The sequence below is a fragment of the Hemiscyllium ocellatum genome, chromosome 13 (genome assembly GCF_020745735.1).
Source record: "Hemiscyllium ocellatum isolate sHemOce1 chromosome 13, sHemOce1.pat.X.cur, whole genome shotgun sequence".
In the NCBI taxonomy this organism is placed as follows: domain Eukaryota; kingdom Metazoa; phylum Chordata; class Chondrichthyes; order Orectolobiformes; family Hemiscylliidae; genus Hemiscyllium; species Hemiscyllium ocellatum.
The window spans coordinates 30,920,799-30,943,122 of NC_083413.1; the positions used below are offsets into that span (position 1 = coordinate 30,920,799).

At 40.8% G+C, this 22,324-nt stretch overlaps 1 protein-coding gene across 7 annotated transcripts in view; it reads left to right on the forward strand.

The window, feature by feature from the left end:
- tnk2b (tyrosine kinase, non-receptor, 2b) overlaps positions 1–22,324 on the forward strand; it is a 244,856-nt gene that overhangs the window by 179,392 nt on the left and 43,140 nt on the right. For all 7 annotated transcript variants that reach the window (XM_060834691.1, XM_060834692.1, XM_060834696.1 and 4 more), the window contains 3 exons: positions 1,483–1,609; positions 4,555–4,701; positions 12,331–12,425. In XM_060834691.1, coding sequence (XP_060690674.1) covers positions 1,483–1,609; positions 4,555–4,701; positions 12,331–12,425 — 369 coding nt within the window. The remainder of the gene's footprint in view (positions 1–1,482; positions 1,610–4,554; positions 4,702–12,330; positions 12,426–22,324) is intronic.

Below are 22,324 nucleotides of genomic sequence, written 5' to 3' on the forward strand. Positions count from 1 at the left end.
TGAATGGTTTGAAGCTTGGTAGAATGATGGTGGAATGTGGGAGATCAGCCTGGATTGCTTTGGAATAGTCAAGTGTAGAGGTAACCAATGCATGCATTAGGGTTTCAGCAACAGATGAGCTGAAACAATGGAGTTACATACTGTAATGGAGGTGAAAATGGGTGGTTTTCATGATGATATGGATATGATCAGAAGGTCATCTTGCGATCAAATATACTGACATTGTAAACAGTCTGTTGAGCTTTAGACACGAGAGAGAGTGAGTCATTGACAAGGGAGCAGAGTTTATAGTGGGAACTGTAGATACAACAGCTTCAACTTTCTCAGCATTTAATTGAAGGACATTTCTGGATATCCTACTGCTTATCAGACTTGATAACAGTGATAGTGAAGTTGAGTGATAATGGTGAGCTGGGTGTAATCAGTGTGTATGTGTAAACTGAGTATGTGGTTTTGGTTAATGTCACCAAAGAACAAATACAGTACAGCCTCGATTATCTGCACATAAATTGTTCGAATTTTGGATTATCCAAATAAGATCTCAAGGTCCCGTAAAAAACGGCATTAGGCAACTCAGCGTTCAGTTATCAGTTAAAAGGCATTATGCCATGCACCGCCAGATAACCGAGGCATGTTTGATAACTAGCACTCAAATTACCGCTTGTTTACGATCAGATCAGTTATCTGAACAGTCAGCTATTCGAACAAAATACTCCCCACCTGTCTCATTCGGATAATCAAGGTTGTACTGTAAATGGCAATAGGAGAGATCCAATGATAGAACCATGTGGTTATCAGTGATAGCGTTGCACATGATACTCTTATTACAATGAGATGAGAATAAGCTAAGCAAGTGCAAAGCAGTTTTCTGATAAATCTCTCATTTTTTTAGAATGGGTGCAGGTTCGGATCGTTAAGTCACATTCTCGAGATAACTTAAGGTTTTATAACAAAAGAAAGTGACATCTCAACTCAGACAATGCATTAAAGGTGTAAGGTCAAAGCCTGTCGGCCTCCCAGTCTTGAGTCAGACTGGTTCTATTTCCAAAGTGGAATTTATAAAATATTACATGGATTGTCTGTGGATTGTGTCTGAATATTTGTTCATCTAATTCTACATTGGATCTCTGTCTTTTGGGTGGTGCCATTGCATTTTGTAGAATGATAGGGTAACAGCTTACGTAAATAAAGAAGGGTTTATTGGTATTCAAGTTCCACATAATAATATTACTTATTTGAATCACCTTGTGGTTCTTTTGTTTTAATTATTTATCCCACTTGTGGTATTCAACCTTTAGTTATTCCTTTCCAGGAGTTTTAATAGCACTACCTTTTTCTCACTGAGAACTCTAAATCCTTCTGTCACTGTATTATTCATTTGTTGAGTTCCATAAAGTTTAAATAAACAAGCCATTGGATTGTATGTTTAGAAATCTATTCTTTAGTTCAATATCAACTATCTTGGTATCTTTATTATGATAGGTGTGCCCCTGAAAGTCTGAAGACTCGAACATTTTCACATGCCAGTGATACCTGGATGTTTGGTGTCACTCTGTGGGAGATGTATACCTATGGCCAGGAACCTTGGATAGGCCTCAATGGAAGTCAGGTAGTTGGCTCAAATGTTTCTTGGTGTGTTCATATGAAGTTCTCAGTTTTATGCCTAAGTGACTCAAAGATGCCTGCATCTGCTTATCTTCCTGCTATTTCCTCTGTCTCAGTTCACATTATTTAAGTTTATTCTACGTATAGGTTTGCCTACAGATAGGGGATTGTTTATTAATTCACGGGATATGGTTGCCATTGGCTTGCCCATGAACCATTGCAGTCCATACAATGCTTGTAGGCAGTGAAGCTTCAAGATCTTGACCCAGCAACAAGGAACAGTAACATATTTCCAAATCAGTTATATTGCTTGGTTGGAAATTTGCAGGTGGTATTCCTATCCATCGGCTTTCCAAATGGTAGATAATGTCCAAGGAGTTTTAGTGAGTTGTTGCAGTGCATTCTGCAAATGGTATACCCTACTGATACTGTGCATCAGTGGTGGAAGAAGTGATTGTTGTAGGTGTTGAATGTGGTACCAATTAAATCTGTTGCTTTACCCTGGTATGTATTGAATTTCTTGAATATGGTTGGAGCTGCACTCATCTAGGAAAGTAGGAAATATTCCATGACACTCTTAACGTATGTCTTGTAGATGATGGACAGACTTTAAGGAATTTGGCGGTGAGTTGCTGCTGAATTCCTAGCTGCGGATCCTGAGTTGCAGACGTATCATTTATATGACATGTCCAGTTCAGTTTCTGGTCAGTGATGACACCAGCAATGTTGATAGCGAGGGATTCAGCAATGGTGATATAATTGAACACCGAGGGAGAATAGTTGGACTCTGTCTTGTGGGAGATGGCCTTTGGGACCTTAATGGCACAAATGTTACTTGTCAGATACTAGCCCAAGCATGAAAATTGACCAGGTCTTGCTGCATTTGGATACAGATTTTTGCAGTACCTAGCAGTTGTTTATGCTGCTGGAAGTTATGCAATCATCAGCAAACATTCTGATCTCTGACCTTGGTGTAAAGCAGCACCCGATGCTTGTTGGGTTTAGAACATTACCCTAGGAATGCTTGCAATGATGATCTGTGGCTGAAATGATTGACCTCCATTAACCAAAACCATCTTCCCTTGTGCTAGTTTCATTTTTTTGTACGTCTGGTGTTTTTCTGGCATGTCCTCCTTCTCTCTTCTTTGAATCACGGTGGATTTCCGGCTTAGTTTGGTAGTAATGATTCCAACTAACCAGTGCATTCCTGCTGTTTTCTATTGACTATAATTTTGCTGAAGTTTCTTTGATGCGCCACTTGGTCCAATACTGCTTTGATATCTAGGGCTGTCACCCTTGTTTCCTCTTTTGAGATCAGTTGTTTTGAATGAAATTGAGCAGGTTATTGTTGAGTAAGTGCTGTCAACACACCTTCTGTCGCATTGTTACTAATTGCCTGTTGACTGCAGCGGTAATAGATTAGGTTGGATATCTTGTGCCTTTAGTACCGTATTGCTAGGTAGATTCTAGTGAAACAACTTGGCTAGGGACACAGCTAGTTCTAGTGCACAAATCTTTGGTATTAATGCCAGAATGTTGTCAGGGCCCATAATCTTTACAGTATCCAGTCCATTTTGCTATTTCTCTATCATGTGGAGTGAATTGAATTTGTGAAAACTGGCATCTGTGAGCTGGGAACCTGAAGAGGATGCTGAGATGCCCTGACTGACGATTGATGCAAACACTTGTCTCTTGCACTGATATACTGAGCAACGTATTGTTGAAGATGGGGTATTTGTTGAGCCACCTCTTGCTGTCATTGATTAATTGTTCAGCACCATTCATGACTGGATACAGAAGGACTGCAGAGAGTAGATCTGATCCTTTGCTTGTGGATTGCTTAGCTCTGTCTCTTGCATGCTGCATCCACTATTTGGCAGACAAGTTGTCCTATGTTGTAGCTTCACCATGTTGACACATCATTTTCTTGTATGTCTGGTGTTTTTCTGGCATGTCCTCCTTCACTCTTTGAATCATGGTGGATTTCCTGGCTTAGTTTGGTAGTAATGGCAGAATAAGGAATACATTACACTAAGGTATTACAGATTGTGGTTGAATACAATTCTATGGCTGCTTAGGCCCACAAGGCCTCATAGGTACTAGATGTCTCTGAAATCTAACACATTCAAAGTTTAATAGTGATGGAGTGCATCCTTAATGTGAAATGGGATATTGTCTCCAAAAGGACTGTATGGTAGTCATTTGCACTGACTCAATCATGGGCAGCTGTATTTGCTACAATTAGATTGGTGAGGATGAGGTTGAGTAGGTTTTTCCCTCTTGTTTGCCCTTCAACACCTGCTATAGGCACAGCCTAGCAGCTTTGTCCTTCAGGACTTGACCAGCTTGGTCAGTAGTGATGCTACGGAGCAACTCTTGATGATAGTTCCCCTCCGAGAGTGCATTTTGTGTCCTCCCCATTCACTGCTTTGCTGAGTGGTATTTGGCATGGAACGAGTACTAGTTCATCAGTTGAGGAAGTCGGTAGGTTGTAAACAACAAAGAGGCTTTCCTTGCTCATTTTGAAACTGATGCCTTGAAACTTCATTGGACCTTGAGTCATTGTTGAGGCCTCCCAGAGCAAATCCCTCCTGACTGGATACAAATGTGTTCCATGTGTACACAAACTTGCGTTTTTCTGTATTAGTCATTTGATGTATGTGTGTACAGCTGATCTTACACATGTAGTTCAGAATATTTAAGGCAGCACTTCTGTGTGTGTATGCTTATGTTTATAAACCTGTTTATGCTTTGTATAGGACTTTACCGATGACTTTAGTTCAGCAAAAGTAGTTATTTTACAGTGATTAATCTGTTTCTGTATGTAGATGTGTGTATCTATGGATACCTTTGCATATTCATAGTTGCATTTGTGGGGCTATTTATTCATTCACCTGGCCCACCATTTTAATAGATTATAATGCTGTAATTTTTTTTACCTTTTTCCAGATCTTGCACAAGATTGATAAGGAGGGTGAGAGATTGCAAAGGCCTGAAGACTGTCCTCAGGATATTTACAATGTGCTGCTGCAGTGCTGGGCACATAAACCTGAAGATCGACCCACATTCATGGCACTTCGAGACTTTCTGATTGAGGTAAGTTAACAGAAAACAACATAAGCTCGCATTTATATAGTTCCTTCATTGTCATAAAATTTCCAGAAGCAAATTGCAGGACTATAATAGCGATATATATTTTGAAACAAGCACAAAGGAGATATTAGGCCAGGTGACAAAAAAGGTATATCAAAGAGCTACCTTTTCAAAAGAGGAAAGAGAGAGGTGGAGAGATTTTGAGTTGCAGTTCCAGAATTCAAAACCTTGACAATTGAGAGTGTAACAGTGGTGATGTAGCAATTGAAATCGGGCAGTCCAGAACTGGAGGTGTGCACAGACCTCAGTGGTTTGTGGGGCTGGAGGAAATTACAGAGATGTTGGAATGGTTTGGAGAGGAGAAGGGGAAGGGAAATGATGGTTGTGGCAAGGGTGTGAAAGGTTTTGGTCTTTGAAAACATTAAAATCATTTCTGGACTGGGAACTAGTGTAGATAGATAAGGAGATTGCTGAGTGACAGTAGCCCCTTAAGGTGCTTTCACAAACCCTCAATTTGGTGAAAGTGAGGACTGCAGATGCTGGAGATCAGAGTCAAGATTAGAGTGGTGCAGGAAACGCACAGCAGGTCAGGCAGCATCTGAGGAACACCTGACCTGCTGTGCTTTTCCAGCACCACTCTAATCCAAACCCTCAATTTGTCCAGCTTAAGACAACGTGTGTGCGTGGCAAGCGTAAAATGCATAAAGTTGTAACGCACAGGTTGCATCCAAGAATGATCACATTTCGAGGGAGCATTCGTGAGTGGGAGTTCATGTGCATTAGGACCTGGATGGTTATTTGCAATTAATAAAACTTTTGTGTGTTGCTCAGGAGCGTGCTGAAATGATTAAGCAAAGAGGCTTGGATGAGGATTTCAGTAGTGGATAAGTTCAGGAAAAGGTTAGAGGTGAAAATAGGCATTCTTAAATATATGATATATTTGGGTCCAACATGATAGCAATGTTGTGAATCATTTGATTCAGTCTCAAGATTTGCCACAGAAATGTGTTAGTGACAATAGAATGGAGTTTGTGATAGAGACCAAAGACATTGGCTTCTGTAATCCCACAGTTTAATTTACTGATATATCTGCTCATCCAGTATTGAATTTTGGAGGAGTTTGACAATTTAGAATCAGAATGGGGAGGGGTTGTACAGTGGGAGAGGAGAGGAAAAAGAGGCCTAGCTGATTATCATCAAGGTACATATTAAATTGACAGCATATTTTCAGGTGATGTTATTAAGGATAAACTTGTAGATGAGAAAAAGATGGGAGTCAAAGATGGAGATGTCAGTGTGTGGGAGCAGAAAGATAGCGCATTACAGTTGATGGAAGCGGAAATTGTTAAATCCCCAGGACATGGTAGCTTACATCCCAGAGTGTTAAAGGTGGTAGCTATAAAGATAGTCAATGCATTGATGATTATCTTCAAAGTTCTATAGGTTCTGGAATGATTCCCGTGGATTGAAACATAGCAAATATTAAGCGAAAATGAGTACTACAGATGCTGGAGATTAGAGTCAAGAGTGTGTTGCTGGAAAAGCAGAGCAGGTCAGGCAGCGTCCGAGGAGCAGGAAAATTGATGTTTCGGGCAAAAGGCCTTCATTAGGAATGGGCTTCATCAGGATTCCTGATGAAGGGCTTTTGCCCGAAATGTCCATTTTCCTGCTCCTGAGGTGCTGCCAGACCTGCTGAGCTTTTCCAGCGCCGCACTCATAGCAAATGTTACCTCATTGTTTATGAAGGGAGTGAGAGGTGACATAGGGAGCTGCAGACCTATTAGTTTTACATCAGTAGTCAGAAAGGATGGTATAAAATAAATTTTCGATGATGTAGGATGGTGAATAGTCAGCATGGATTCACAATCCATGGGAAATCATGTTTGACAAACTAGTTGGAGTTTTTTTTTGAAGATGTTACTAACAAAATTGATAAAGGAGAATAGATAAGTACAATATACTTAAATTTTCAGTAGGCAACCACAGGAGATTGGGGAGAAAAATAATTAAGCGCGTGGGCTAGGGCATAATGTTTTGGCGTGAATTACTGATTGGCTAAAAGACAATAAAAACAGCAGGAATTAAAAGGGTCATTCTTGATGGCAGGCTATGATTAGTGAGGCACTACAAAAATCAGTACTTGGGTCCCAGTTCTTCATAATATTTATTAGTGATTTGGATGTGAGGACCAAACGAAATATTTACAAATTTGCGATGATATAAAGTTTGGTAGGAATATGTACTGTGAGAAAGATGTAAAGCAGCTTTAGGAGGATTTGGACAGGCTTAACAAATGGATAAGAGTGTGACAGATGGAATATAATATGGAAAAAATGAATGGTTAACTACTTTGCTACAAAGAACAGATAATGCAGAGTATTTTTCAAATGGTGAGGCTTTTGAACGTGTGGATGTATTAAGGGACCTGGGTGTCATTGTCCATAAATCACTGAAGTCTAAAATGTGGGTACAGGAAGCAGTTAGGAAGGACTTTACAGATTACATTAGTTCAGCAAAAGTAGCATAAAGAAACTTTAGGCTTTATTGCAAAGGGATTTGCGTGTAGGAATGGTGAAGTCTTGCTTCAATTATGTAGGAGCATGGTTAACTGCACTTGAGTGCTGTTTTGGTTTCCTTATCTCAGGAAAGTTTGTCAGCGAGAATGCACTGACTCATTAGTAGGATTCTGGATTAGCAGTCTCCTCTACATTGGGGAGACTGGACGCCTCCAAGCAGAGCGCTTTAGGGAACGTCTCCGGGACACCTGCACCAATCAATCACACCACCCTGTGGCCCAACATTTCAACTCCCCCCTTCTACTCTGCCGAGGACATGGAGGTCCTGGGCCTCCTTCACCGCCGCTCCCTCACCACCGGACGCCTGGAGGAAGAATGCCTCATCTTTCGCCTCAGAACACTTCAACCCCAGGGCATCAATATGGACTTCAACAGTTTCCTCATTTCCCCTTCCTCCACCTCACCCTAGTTCCAAACTTCCAGCTCAGCACTGTCCCCATGACTTGTCCTACCTGCCTATCTTCTTTTCCACCTATTCACTCCACCCTCCTCCCTGACCTATCACCTTCATCCCCTCCCCCACTCACCTATTGTACTCCATGCTACTTTCTCCCCACCCCCACCCTCCTCCAGCTTATCTCTCCATGCTTGAGGCTGTCTGCCTTTATTCCTGATGAAGGGCTTTTGCCCGAAACGTCGATTTCACTGCTCCTCGGATGCTGTCTGAACTGCTGTGCTCATCCAGCACCACTAATCCAGAATCTGGTTTCCAGCATCTGCAATCATTGTTTTTACCTCATTAGTAGGATTGTCCTCTGTACTGCAAACTGGCCATGTATTCTGTCAAGTGTTTCAAAGAATGAGAGGTGATTTCCTTGCAATTTACAAAATACTTAAATGGATATAAAAGGTAGTTGCATGAAAGCAGTTTCCTCTGGCTAGGGAGTCTAGAACAGGGGACATAATTTAAAATAGGGGGGTGCTACTTAGGTCCGAGATAAGGAACATTTTTTTATTGCTTGGAGAGTTGTGAACATTTGGCATTCTCTATCACAAGGGCTGGGAAAGCTCAGTCTTTGAGTATGTTTTAGGTAGAGATTGATAGATTTCTGATCACCAATGGTGTACAGTGTTACAGGGATGGGGTGGATAAATGGTATTAAAGTGTTCAATCAGATGTGATTATATTGAATGGCAAGGCAGGCTTGATGGGCTAAATAGCATTCTGTTGTTCCAACGCATTTGGATGCATAAAAATAGGCAGGTGAACAGTTGTGGAAAGATGTTTGATAATGAGATTCTGTTCTATTGCGTCAAAGACTGCATATGTCTCATGGAACGATAGTTTACTTTGTCATGGTTAACTAGGGTGTCATTTCTTTTAAGAACCACTTTGATATTTTAATGGGAGCAGAGATTCGATTGATAAGATTCAAGTGGGAAATTCTGTGAAAGATGCGGAGAAATATGGAAGGAGACGATATGTCCTAAGCCTGTGAAGAGGTTTGAAATAGAGTGGAAGCTTGCAAGGATTGAGGAGTGAAGGCTTGCATTTTTGTTGACCGGGTTGATAATGGCAGATTTGAAGGAAAGAGAGAGCTGATATTTGAACAGAGAAGAATGTTGTCAATAGTGTCAGCCAACATGGAATCTGGGAAAGTTTGATGTTTGGTGTTTGGCACTTTATCAGGAATAAGGCCTAGAGAGCACGAGGTTGATCTGATCACCCAACTGTAGAAGGCATGAATAGAGAAAGAAAAGAAATTAAATACAAATGTGAATTAAATCAAGAGGTACCTTAGACAAATTTAGCCTCCGAAGGAGAGGAAAGAGAAAGAAGTAGTAAAGGAAGCTGAACTTGATCTCACCAATATTAAACGTCTTGAGTTGAAATGAGGGCAGAGGAAACGGGAGGAATAGTTGAGAAAATGTTTTGTGGTATGAGGAGAAACTGGGTGTTGTCCTTGCTTTCCTAAATTATCTTTAAGTATTGAGCAATTTTATTAATGAATAACACTGCTTGTTGATAATACATTAAATAATCTTACCAAATATGGTGAGGCATGGCTATACGGTTGTTCACTAAAAATGTTCAGGTGTGTATCCGTTGAATTGAGGGCAGCAGAGATTTAGGGAATACTGGAAGAATGATTTAAGCTAAGGAAAACTGGATAAGGGCAACAAGTGTGGTGGAGAGTGTGTGATGTAGTAAATCTATAGCCACTAGTTGTCATGAGAGGCTAAATGCTGGATGGATAGTTGAGAATTTGAGTGTGTCGTGGCCAATGACTTGGAGAAGAGTTTTTGTTTACAGGAATGGATGGGGAAACACACAGGTTTGGGACAGGAATGTGAGTAAGATCACATCAAGGAAATGATTGGAGGTTGCCTTTTCAGTTATGTAGCAAGGTTGCTTAATAACATCCAAGTCCTGAACGACAATGTGGATAAGAGTTTATATTGAAAAATAAATTTAAGGATATAGAAGGCCAGCAAACACCAAAGAGTGACCAAGAAGAATTGAAACGGAGGTTTAAATAACCAGGGATAAAGAGTAGATTAAAGGAAAGGGAAAACACAACTGAGCAATCTAGTGATAATTGTGTGGACAACCAGGTAAAGGCTTTTTTAATTAAAGATGTGAAAGCTGATACAAGCTGACATACTTAAAGGAGGAGAACTCACCTGAAGACTGAGGGATAGATGAACGTGTGATTTAAAGATATAGGCCAGACAAGTAAACTTTATTAAGAAAGCCAGCATTAGCTTCAACCTTGTCTTAGTCAAAACTGTAATATCAAAGTCCACAATAAGACCAGAGAAAACAGGGTTTTGGTAGAAAATGAATATATATTCGGGAGGGATATGAAGAGGGGCAATGAAAGCTTAACTAATGGCAGAGCTCGCAGCACCTGAGATGGGACAAGAAGAGGGATGGGATTAACATAGAGATTATCCCCTGGCAGGTGCATAGGTTGGAAAGAGCTGAAAGAGAATAGGATGAAGCGATAGAAGTTGCTGTTGATTAGAAGGCAAATAAAGTGTACCTCCAGAGATGTGTAGAAGATGTTCTAGGATTGCATAATTATATATTTATACATATTATAATTTACATGCAGGCAAACCAAGCCTGAGAAGGTGATGAAAGCAGAAAAGTTGATAACTATTGAAGAATTAAAGTTTATGAAGAGGAATTATCTGAAAGCAAAGAAAGGAAACATGATCGTTGGGGGGTGCTAGGGAGGAAAGGTGAGAAAGTAGAAAAGGAGTGAAATAAAAGTGATGGATTCAATTTTAGAGTGCAGTTAAATTATATATGTTTGCACACAGGGAAATATTTATCTGTGCAAGTTGTAGGATTGCTAATAAATCAAGGGAACTTAGCTTTACAATACATGGTTAAAGAGAGGAATTATAAAATGATTAAAAATTAGATTTAGAGTCTAAATTAATGTAGAGAATCTAACTGAATTGTATTATGGACAATTTGACAAACCACTAGGAGACTCAGGTACAGGTTACAACTGTTTATTCAAGTGCACACAAGGGAAAGTTAACCTTAGGCAGCTAAGACACAAATTTTATAAAGTCACAGGTGTTCACTTCTTAATATATTCTTGTAGTCAAGTACAGAATCAATCACTCAATTCTGCAACTTAGGATATCAGGCAAAACAGATGTTCCTGACAACAGTTCCCACATATACATACACTGGGCGATGTTCTTGCCTTTGTAAAGTTGCTCACATCTCACTGATTCTGCAGTCTAGGCTGCCTCCTTGCTTTTGTCACCCACACCCTGGCCTGGTTTTTGTTTGGTCCTTTCTGCTTCCATCTTATTTTACCAAAAGACACTTCTAACAAAGTGTTTAACCCTTTGAATTGAAGACTAGAGTTTGGGACAGGTGAATGGCAATAGGCAATTCAAAAAGGCACACTTGTCAAAAAGAACTTGATTTTTTTTTCCATATTGCTACTAAAATAGTTGCTGCTGGAATCAAGTGTTCAACTTGTGCCTTTGGATGACTCCCTTTTGAAATCAATGAAGATATATCTGATAGCTGGAAAGAATGAGACACCATATTCTACAACTCTGAAAACAATTGATCAAATTATTGTTGAAATGAGTAGTTTGGATTTGAAAGACAGTAGCTAGAGATAGTTAGGTTTTCCTAAGATTATTCTTTTGGATGCTTAACTTCAAAAATAAAATATTAAATTAACAATAGATGTAGATTGGCTCTGTCAACATCAATGCTGTCAATTTGTTGCTTCATCTGTCAAAGTGATTAATGAAGCTCCATGTTTAAACCTGAAAAAATAGATGTTGTTCAACAGGAATTAAATGCTAAATTAAAGACATCACTATTCCTAATAATATGGGAGATTGAAACAGACAAAATGCAGACATACCACAGATAGTGAGGACTGAAAAGATGAATTAGAATTTAGAAGTTTTTAGAGTTAGGCTTTATGGTCACATGTACTCAAGGACAGGAGTACAGTAAAAAGTGTACAAAGTCCCCGTTCATAGATGCCATCTTTAGTACAAACCCAGAATTTTAAAAAATCAAAATCAGGCATACAAAAAAACTAAGTAGAAAAGGGGTGTCTTATCACCATTTAAACTGTGTCAGTAAAAGCCTGAAAAGTTTAATTAAAAATTACTTTATTCTCTGAACGCAAAATTAAACTTAAACATTCTCAGCAAAAGTAACAGTTCAGATCCATCAAACTTGAAGTCACTGAGAGACTGCAAGCTGCCAGAGTGTTGCACAAAGGCTACAGGTCAACATAAGTGGCTGTAATCTGGACTATTTGTACAGAACCTATACTTGACTTTCAGTTAAGTACAGAATTTTCTACATAGCTCCCAAATGTTCAGAACCTTTTGCTATCTCTCTATCCTTCATGCCCATGTTTCTGCTTTTAGTTTCTAGATGGTTTGGGAATATTTCTGTGTTTACAAATGGAAATATGTTCAATCTTTTGATGCTAATTTGTCCTGGTTCTTACTTTTTAAAAAATGAGTTATCATTCCAGTGTAATGCAATACATTGTTTGAGCAATTGAGTTTTATGTCTGCAATGCTTAAAAATAATGTATTTATGGCATAGGCCCAGCCCACAGACATGCGAGCACTGCAAGACTTCAGTGAAGTGGATAAACTGCAGATTCAGATGAATGACGTAATCACAGTCATTGAGGGCAGGTATGTGTCTACAAATTACACTTGAAACAGTTTTTCATTATCAGCCAGGTAGACCTCATTGAATATGAGTTCCCTGATTAGGATTCTTAACTTGGCGAGACAGCCTGTTAACTGTGAGAGTTGGCTCTGAGGGAGCTGGATCAGTGTCAAGGGCTCTCCATGTGTAAATAAAGGGTGACTCGAAGGTGGGATTATTGGTCTCTGGAGTTATTTCAGTGGCAACGAGAGTGGGGTTAATGCAAAAGTGTCCATTAGCTGAAGTCCAACTGGACTTCAAACAGGCACCAGAGTGGCTTTATCATTGGAAAATGTGGCAGGTGGAGCATATAATTCGCAAGATATTCTGACAGAAGTGGACACCCTCACAAGCACAACTGAGCTTGGGGCATATCACTTAAGTGAAGGTAATTGCAAAGACAAACCTTGGCTAAATGATTAAAATTTTCTTCCAGGCCAGCAAGCCCTTATAGTTGCTGTCGCTATGCGGACTTGAGACTGCAAAACAGTCCTACAAGACCTAAATTGAAAAAGAAAACTCATAGTCTGGTATCCAGGAGAGTGCAAACCCTGGAAAGTCCAAATACATCTGGTTTGGAACAGTTAAATTGCTTAGCAAAATCCAAATCAGAACCAATCAAAATAAACATCTGATTAAATGGTCACCTGGTTCTAATTTCTTTGAGAAATTTAATCAGATGTTTATTTTTGAGGTCAATACCTTGCAGCCGTTTCAGTCATCACAGAACCACATTAACAAAATTCAGTCTGAACTCCAGCTCTTAAGTTTGTGCAAGACTCTGGCTAGACTACGAATTTGTGCCGGGGAACCTTTACACATTAAGTGTACAATTTTGGTTCTGGTCTGTGATGAGGAGCAGCTGGTTCAGTTACCATGGACTGTAATGAAAGGCTCAGGCCCAAGCTTGATGGGGTGAAATTGGTTGAGAAAGATCCACCTAAATGTTTTTGATTAAATCATTGCTGCCTGAATGAAGTCAGGAAGGTGTAGGGACTATCAAAGGAGCCAAGGCCACCTTGCAGGTTGACCTGGAAGCAATTCCACGATTCTGCAAGACATACCCAGTGTCATTTGCCTTATGGGCAAAAGTAGAGGCAGAAATTAGAAGGCTGGAAAGCAAAAGAATCATAAACCAGTCTAGTTTCTAGAATGGGCAGCACTGGTCATTCCGTTTGTAAAGCCTGAGAGATTGGTTTGCCTTAGTGTGGATTTTAAACAAATAGTAAATTGCTTTGCGCAGCTGGATAAATGCCCAATCCCTTGCATAGACGATTTAGACATAAAGCTGGCAGGGGTGCTTTTAATCTTTGACAAATCTGAACATGAGCCATGTGTACTTGCAATTGTGGTTAGGTAAGGATTCCCAGAAGTATGCTACAATTAGACAATAGACAATAGATGCAGGAGTAGGTCATTCTGCCCTTCGAGCCTGCACCATTTAATATGATCATGGCTGATCATCCTTAATCAGTATCCTGTTCCTGCCTTATCTCCATAACCCTTGATTCCACTATCCTTGAGAGCTCTATCCAACTCTTTCTTAAATGAATCCAGATACTGGGCCTTCACTGCTCTCTGGGGCAGAGCATTCCACACAGCCACCACTCTCTGGATGAAGAAGTTTCTCCTCATCTCTGTCCTAAATGGTCTACCCTGTATTTTTAAGCTATGTCCTCTGGTTCATCACTCACCCATCAGCGGAAACATGTTTCCTGCCTTCAAAATGTCCAATTCTTTAATAATCTTATATGTCTCAATCAGATCTCCTCTCAGTCTTCTAAACTCAAGGGTATACAAGCCCAGTCACTCCAGTCTTTTAGTGTGAGGTAGTCCTGCCATTCCAGGAATTGACCTAGTGAACCTACGCTGCACTCCCTCAATAGCCAGAATGTCTTTCCTCAAATTTGGAGACCAGAACTGGACACAGTACTCTAGGTGTGGTCTCACCAGGGCCCTGTACAGCTGCAGAAGAACCTCTTTGCTTCTATACTCAATCCCTCCTGTTATGAAGGCCTTCTTCACTACCTGCTGTATCTGCATGCTTACTATCATTGACTGGTGTACAAGAACACCCAGATCTCTTTGTACTGCCCCTTAACCTAAATTGATTCCATTTAGGCAGTAATCTGCCTTCCTGTTCTTGCCACCAAAGTGGATAACCATACATTTATCCACATTAAACTGCATCTGCCATGCATCTGACCACTCAGCTAACCTGTTCAGGTCACTCTGTAATCTCCTAACATCATCCTCACATTTCACCCTGCCACCCAGCTTAATATCATCAGCAAATTTGCTAATGTTATTGCTAATACCATCTTCTATATCATTAACATATATTGTAAAAAGCTGCGGTCCCAGCACAGATCCCTGCGGTACCTCACTGGTCACTGCCTGCCATTTTGAAATGGAACCGTTTATCACTATTTTGTTTCCTATCAGCCAACCAACTTTCAATCCAAGTTAGTACTTTGCCCCCAATACCATGCGCCCTAATTTTGCTCACTAACCTCCTACGTGGGACTTTATCAAAAGCTTTCTGAAAGTCCAGGTACACTACATCTACTGGATCTTCCTTGTCCATCTTCAGAGTTACATCCTCAAAAAATTCCAGAAGATTAGTCAAGCATGATTTCCCCTTCATAAATCCATGCTGACTCTGACCTATCCTGTTACTACTATCCAGATGTGTCATAATTTCATCCTTTATAATAGACTCCAGCATCTTTCCCACCACTGAGATCAGACTAACTGGTCTATAATTTCCTGCTTTCTCTCGCCCACCTTTCTTAAAAAATGGTACAACATTAGCCACCCTCCAATCCACAGGAACTGATCCCGAATCTATCGAACTCTGGAAAATAATCACCAACGCATCCATGATTTCTCGAGCCACCTCCTTCAGTACCCTGGGATGTAGACCATCAGGCCCTGGGGACTTATCAACCTTCAGACCTAACAGTCTCTCCAACACCAATTCCTGGCAAATATAAATTCCCTTAAGTTCAGGTCCTTCAGCCACTGTTACCTCAAGGAGATTGCTTGTGTCTTCCCCAGTGAACACAGATCTGAAGTAACAATTCAATTCTTCTGCCATTTCTTTGTTCCCCGTAATATATTCTCCTGTTTCTGTCTTCAAGGGCCCAATTTTAGTCTTAACCATTTTTTTAGCATTTCACATACCTAAAAAAGCTTTTACTATCCACCTTTATATTATTGGCCAGTTTACCTTCGTACCTCATTTTCTCTCTGCGTATTTCCTTCTTAGTAATCCTCTGTTGTTCTTTAAAAGCTTCCTAGTCCTCTGTTTTCCCACTTATTTTTGCTATATTATGCTTTTTCTCTTTTAACTTTATATTGTTCTTAACTTCCCTCATCAGCCACGACATCCCATGCCTCCTCCTAGGATCTATCTTCCTTTTTGGAATGAACTGATCCTACATCTTCTGCATTATACACAGAAATATCTGCCATTGTTCCTCCCCTGTCATCCCTGCTAAGGTATTGCACCATTGAACTTTGGCCAGCTCCTCCCTTATAGCTCCATAGTTCCCTTTCTTCAACAGAAATATTGTCACTTCCGATTGTACCCTCTCCCTCTCAAATTGCAAATTGAAGCTTATTGTATTATGGTCACTACTTCCCAATGGCTCCTTCACTTCAAGGTCCCTGATCAATTCTGGTTCGTTGCACAATACCAGATCCAGAATTGCCTTCTCCCTGGTAGGCTCCAGCACCAGCTGTTCTAAGAATCCATCTCTGAGGCACTCCACAAAGTATCTTTCTTGAGGTTCAATACCATCCTGATTCTCCCAGTCTACCTGCGTGTTGAAATCCCCCATAACAACTGCAGTAACATCTTTGCGACAGGCCAGTTTCAGCTCCATAAGGGTTTATGTCATTATATAAGCCTGCCATTTGGTGCATTGTCAGCCTGTGCAATTTTTCAGCAGATGATGGAGAACATTTTACAAGATTTATGCCAGGTCACCATTTATCTAGATGACATGCTAATAACCGGGAAGAACAATAAAGAGCACTCAGAGAATTTGTACACAGTCCTTAGATATTTCTCCCAGATGGGCAGTTGTCTTAGGAGAGAAAAAACTGTGTGTTCCAGGCACCCCAAGTGAACTACTCGGGCGGCAGAGTCGACAAGACCAGGTTACACCTCATGGAAGGTGAAGTGAGGGTGATCAAAAGGGCACTGGCTCTCATGTATGTACTAGAGCTTGAGTCTTTCCTTGAGCTATTATGGCAAGTTTACATGTAACCTGACCTCCATCCTGGACTTCTGCATCCACTCTTGAAAAAGAGTCAGCTGTGAAAATGGCTGCATAGCTAAGCCATTACTTTCAGGGAACTGAAGAAACAATTATCATCTCGGAGATGTTGGGAAAGTATGATGCTCAGCAATATCTGGTGTTGACATGCAACGCCTCCCCGTACAGCATCAAGGTAGTATTAGCTCAAAGCTGAAGCATATAATGAAGTAGAACGCCCAATAGTATATGCATCTAGGACTTTGGCGAATGCAGAGTATAAATATGCCCATATAGAGAAGGAAGGTTTTGGCGGTCATGTTTGGAGTCAGGAAGTTCCATCAATACCTTTACAGGTGCAAGTTCATAATAATAACAGACAACAAACCCCAGCAAGGTCTGCTTAAAGAGGACAAGGCAGGCCCATCCATAGCTTCAGGCCAGATTCAATGGGGGGCTGTAATGTAAGTGCGAGGAGAAAGTGAGGACTGCAGAGGCTGGAGATCAGAGTCGAGTGTGTGATGTTGGTAAAGCACAGCAGGTCAGGCAGCATCAGAGGAGCAGGAGAATCGACGTTTCGGGCATGAGCCCTTCAGGAATATAAGTGCATATTATTACAATTTGGGACATTGTCTGGGAGGCCAAGCAGCAAATGCAAACGCATTGAGCTGACTCCCACTGGCAAATACAGCACTAAGGGGTATCACCACTGATAGAAAGTGAGGACTGCAGATGCTGGAGATAGAGCTGAAAATGTGTTGCTGGAAAAGTGCAGCAGGTCAGGCAGCATCCAAGGAGCAGGGGAGTCTGAAGAAGGGCTCATGCCCGAAATGTCGACTCTCCTGCTTCTTGGATGCTGCCAGACCTGCTGTGCTTTTCCAGCAACACATTTTCAGCTCACCGCTGATAGAGTCTGTAATGGTTTTAAATTTTCTGGATACACTTCCAGTCACAGCTGACAATAACAGACTTTTGATGCAGGAAGATCCAGTCCTGGCAAAACTGAAACAGTGCTGCTGGGGAACTAACGGACTGTCACAACCAGAGTTGGAACGTTTTGATCCCAGAGAGAGCAAATCCCTGAAGGGGAGAGCATGGGGAGCAAGAGTGATTGTCCCAAATAAAGATTTAAACCAAAGTCTGACTGAAATGCACCAGGGTTATCCAGGGATATCCAAAGTTGGCACGTTAGCAAAACTTTGTGTTTGGTGGCCAGGATTGGATGCAGAGTTGGCTGCGTTGGTGGGGCAGTGCCCAGCGTGCCAACACTGACAGAAATTACTGCCAGCAACCCTTCTGCATTCATGGGAATGGCCGGGTAAACCCTGGACTCGGTTACACATTGACTATGTAAGTCTTTTTGTGTGCTTAATGTTCTTAGTCATTACAGTCGCCAACTCAAAGTGGCTGGACGTACATAGAGTTCATTCATCAAACATGAGAATTTCGATAGAAAAACTGTGCATATGCGAAAGTGTTGGTCGTAGATAATGGGCTATCTTTGCCAGCTGGGAATTTGAGTATTTCCTAAAGTCGAATGGTATTTGACATGTAAGGACAGCTCCTTACTATCTATCATCCAATGGTCTGGCAGAAAGCGCAATCTAAACTTTGAAGACAGGCTTAAAGAAACAGCCCACATCTTCACTAGATACCAAACTGCCCTGGGTCCTATTTGATCATAGGACCACCCCTCATGCAACTATAGGGATAGCTCCAGCAGAGTTGCTAATGTGGAGAAGATGCCACACCACATTAAGTCTGATCTTACATGACCTAGCGGGGAGGGTGAAACGACAGCAGGAATGCCCATGCCAGGCACAAGACTCCGTGAAACGAGAGAGACAGTTTACTTCAGAGGACAAAGTTTGGTATCGGAACCATGGGAATGGGTAAGCGGCATGATTAGGTTAGGCCCAGTGATGAATAAAGTTTGGGTAGGTGCCACAGTCCTGAATGAGCACATGGGCCAGATGAAAGCTGCAAACTCAAATGATGCAGAGCAAAGCCTGTCTGGCTCCTTGACAGCCTTTGAGTGTTTTGGAATCTGTTGATTCTCCCCCTCCATCCAACATTGAAAATACCTTGGAATCTGAAATGGACATGCCTTTACTGCCTGAAGAAGGAAATGAATTTCTTTCAAGAAGCTCTGGGCACAAGAGGCAAGCAACTGTGCATTGCCTCTGATACGACTTTGTGTGTAGAGTTGGAGGAGCCTGACTAGGTGCTAAAGTGCCCCAGGAGGAGATATAAACAAGAGCCGGCCTACATCCTTGGTTTTGGGTGGGGGAACGTAGTGATTGTAACAAGGTCAGCTAGCTGGATCTCATAGAATATGAGATTCATGATTAGAGTTGTTAATCTGATCCAGCCCTGGCTGATAGATAATAACAGGAGCATCAAACATCCTGTTAATTCTGAGAGCCAGCTCTGAAGGAGCTGATGAAGAGCTTATGCTTGAAACATTGACTCTCCACCTCCTCAGATGCTGCCTGACCGACTGTGCTTTTCCAGCACCACACTACTTGTGTCTGTGAAATTATTTTGACCAGTTAATGACACTTCAGGAAAAGACAGAAAAAAACTATCTGAGTAAGAGTCAGAGGAGTTTTTTTTTATTCACGTAAAGGCAAATACAATAACAACTCGGGGATCAGAAGAACTTAAAATTTTTCCCTTTTCATAAGGAGCACGTCCTTTGATTATTTCCTTTGTTTTTGTGATATTAAACAGAAAAACAAAGGGATGGTGCTGTAATTATTTACAAATATCTGTGTATAGAAATTAACTGTTATTTTAGTCAACAAATTAACAAGGATGCACGTTAACAAATTCTGATGGAAGTACCTCTTTGGAAAATTTAAATTTGTGGTTAATTAGATAAATATGTTCCAGGTAATTTAACTGTAAGTATCATATTGAGCATATATCGGAATTTGTAGATCCCCATCCCACGGTAACTTCTATTCCTCCTTTGCTGAAAAAAACAGTGACAAAGAAAAGAAAACCCAATATATGTAACTTGGTAAAGGAATCAACCGATTTACCGTTGAACAAGAGAGATCTGCCACATTCTAAGTTCATTCCTTGGTCTATGTTGAGGCAACTGACCTCAGTCTAAAATGCAATGAGACTTTCTTCGAGAAAGTGCTGACGACCAGGAACACGTTACCTGATTATAGTGCCTCCCAAAGGAAATTGTAAATATTTGAAGCTCAGATTTGGATAAGATTAACACTACTGGTGATGCCCAAATCAATTGAATAGCCTGGCAACCTACATTGGCCAGGCTCAGACATGAAGAATGGGCATGTGTGCAGTGCATCACAGGGCTCTTGATGCTTGTGAGTCCTGAATTATGATAGGGTTTTGCTTAAGTGAAGAAGATGGAAGTAGTGAAAGAAAGGTTGCAAGGAAGAAGTTTTTAATGCCCTTGCTTGACTTCATAAGGGAGCAAACAAGAACCATTTTGGAATTGAGAACTTCTGACTCAGGCCACAATCCTAGAAGTCTGCTAAAGGTTGGATATGGGTTGAAAGAAATCACTCCTGATAAAGAGATTTTTCTGTAAGCTAATTCTTATAGCTCCATTAGACACCATCCAGTTCTCAATATAGACTGGCACCAGCAGTTGGATTTTTTTTGCCATAAGTTTGTAGAGTGAAACTTGGCATCAGTCGCTACCCACCCACTCATGAGTAATTTTCCATTTGTATGGCTCTGGCATGTTGCAAACTGATTTTGGAAACAGGTTGAGGTGTAGAGTTTCTGGACAGTGTGCTGATTTTCACTGATCCTTGCAAGGGCCTCCAATCATCTTTCTCTGCATTGCCTATCACAGATGTTATTCTGTGTATATGACATATTTGGCCAGTAGATCCGGGCACAAACGTGGCTGCAGGCCACGAATTGCACACAGCATATTATTTAGATAATGAGGATAAAGACAGTCTATGATGACTGCAAATATAAATAGAAACTATTAGGCTGTGTCTGTGGGTGTACTCTTCCAGTAATTCGTGTCTGGAAGGAATACTGATCAATTCAGTGGAGTGTCTCAGAGTGTACTTACTGAAGTAATACTTTTAGCTTCACTAAGACCAAAGTAGATTCTTCCTCCTGCTGTCCTTTAGGGAAAGGTAAAGGTAACACCAGATATAAAATAACAAACAATGTTGCAGTTATTTAGTGCCTTTCTCAGTCCACAAAAACAAGAAAATTAAATTCTCATTCTTTAGCAGATTCCTTGAAAGCATTTACTTTGAACTCCACTGCTTGGTTGACAGGTTTTGTACAGTAGCATTTTAAACTGGGATTTAATTGATCTTCAAATTTGCTGCTAATAACAAAGCTCTATATGATACAAAGTGAGGGCAGAACAAGTGCATTTTAATCAACTTGCTTACAAACATCTACGTTGTCAAATTGGTATTTGATTTCACCGATACTGAATGATCTTTGTTCAGGAGTCAATAAAATATTGTGATCCTTAAAATTCACAAGATAGCTTTATGCCTTTGCCCCAGTCTGTTTCTCCTTACCACATTGTGATAATTTCAGAGATAGGACACAGTAGATTAATGGGCTATTTTCAGGACTTGTGTGTCTTAATGATGAGCAAACATAGGAATAGATGATTGTAGAAAATGGAAGCAGGAGTGGACCACTTAGTCCTTATACTCTGCTCCATCATTCAGTATGATCACGGCTGATCATCCTACTCAGTAGTGTGATCCCACTTTTCCATCATACCCTTTGAGACCTTTAGTCCAAAGTGCTATATCCAATTCCCCCACACAATGCTTTGGCCATTCTTCTGTGGCAGTGAATTCCACAAGCTCAGCACTCTGAGTGAAAAACATTTTCCTCATCTCAGTCCTAAATGGGTCACCCTATATCATTAGACTGCGACCCCTGGTCCTGAACTCCCAATCACCGGGAATATCCTTCCTGTTCATCCTGTCTAGTCCTGTTAGGATTTTATAGGTTAGTTTGAAATCATCATTCGTTCTTCTCGACTCCGGTGAATATAATCCTAACTGATTAAACCCCTCCTCGTATGCCAGTTCTGACATCAGGAATCAGTCTGGTAAACTTTGACTGCTACTCCTTCAACAGCAGTAGCATCCTTCCTCAGGTAAAACTAGAAATCACATAACACCAGGTTATAGTCAAAAGGTTTATTTAGAAGCACTAGCTTTTGGAGCACTGCTCCTTTGTCAGGTAGCTAGTGGGGCAGGATCGCAAGACACAGAATTTAGAGCACAAGATCAAAGTGTCATGCAACTGATATGATATGTTGAACAAACCTAGATTGCTGTTAGTCTTTCATCTTTTAGAATGGATTGCAGATTTTGATTACATATTAATGTTTCTAAATTCTTGAAGAGCTTGTGCTCGAAATGTTCACTCCCCTGCTCCTCGGATGCACCACACTTTCTGACTCTGGTATATGAGAACACCCAGGTCTCGTTACACATTCTCCTCTTTCAGTTTATAGCCATTCAGACATTAATCTGTTCTCTTGTTTTTACTCAGAGTCATAGAAATGTACAGCACAGAAACAGACCCTTTAGTCCAACTCCTCCATGCCGACCAGATGTCCTACCTTATTCCCA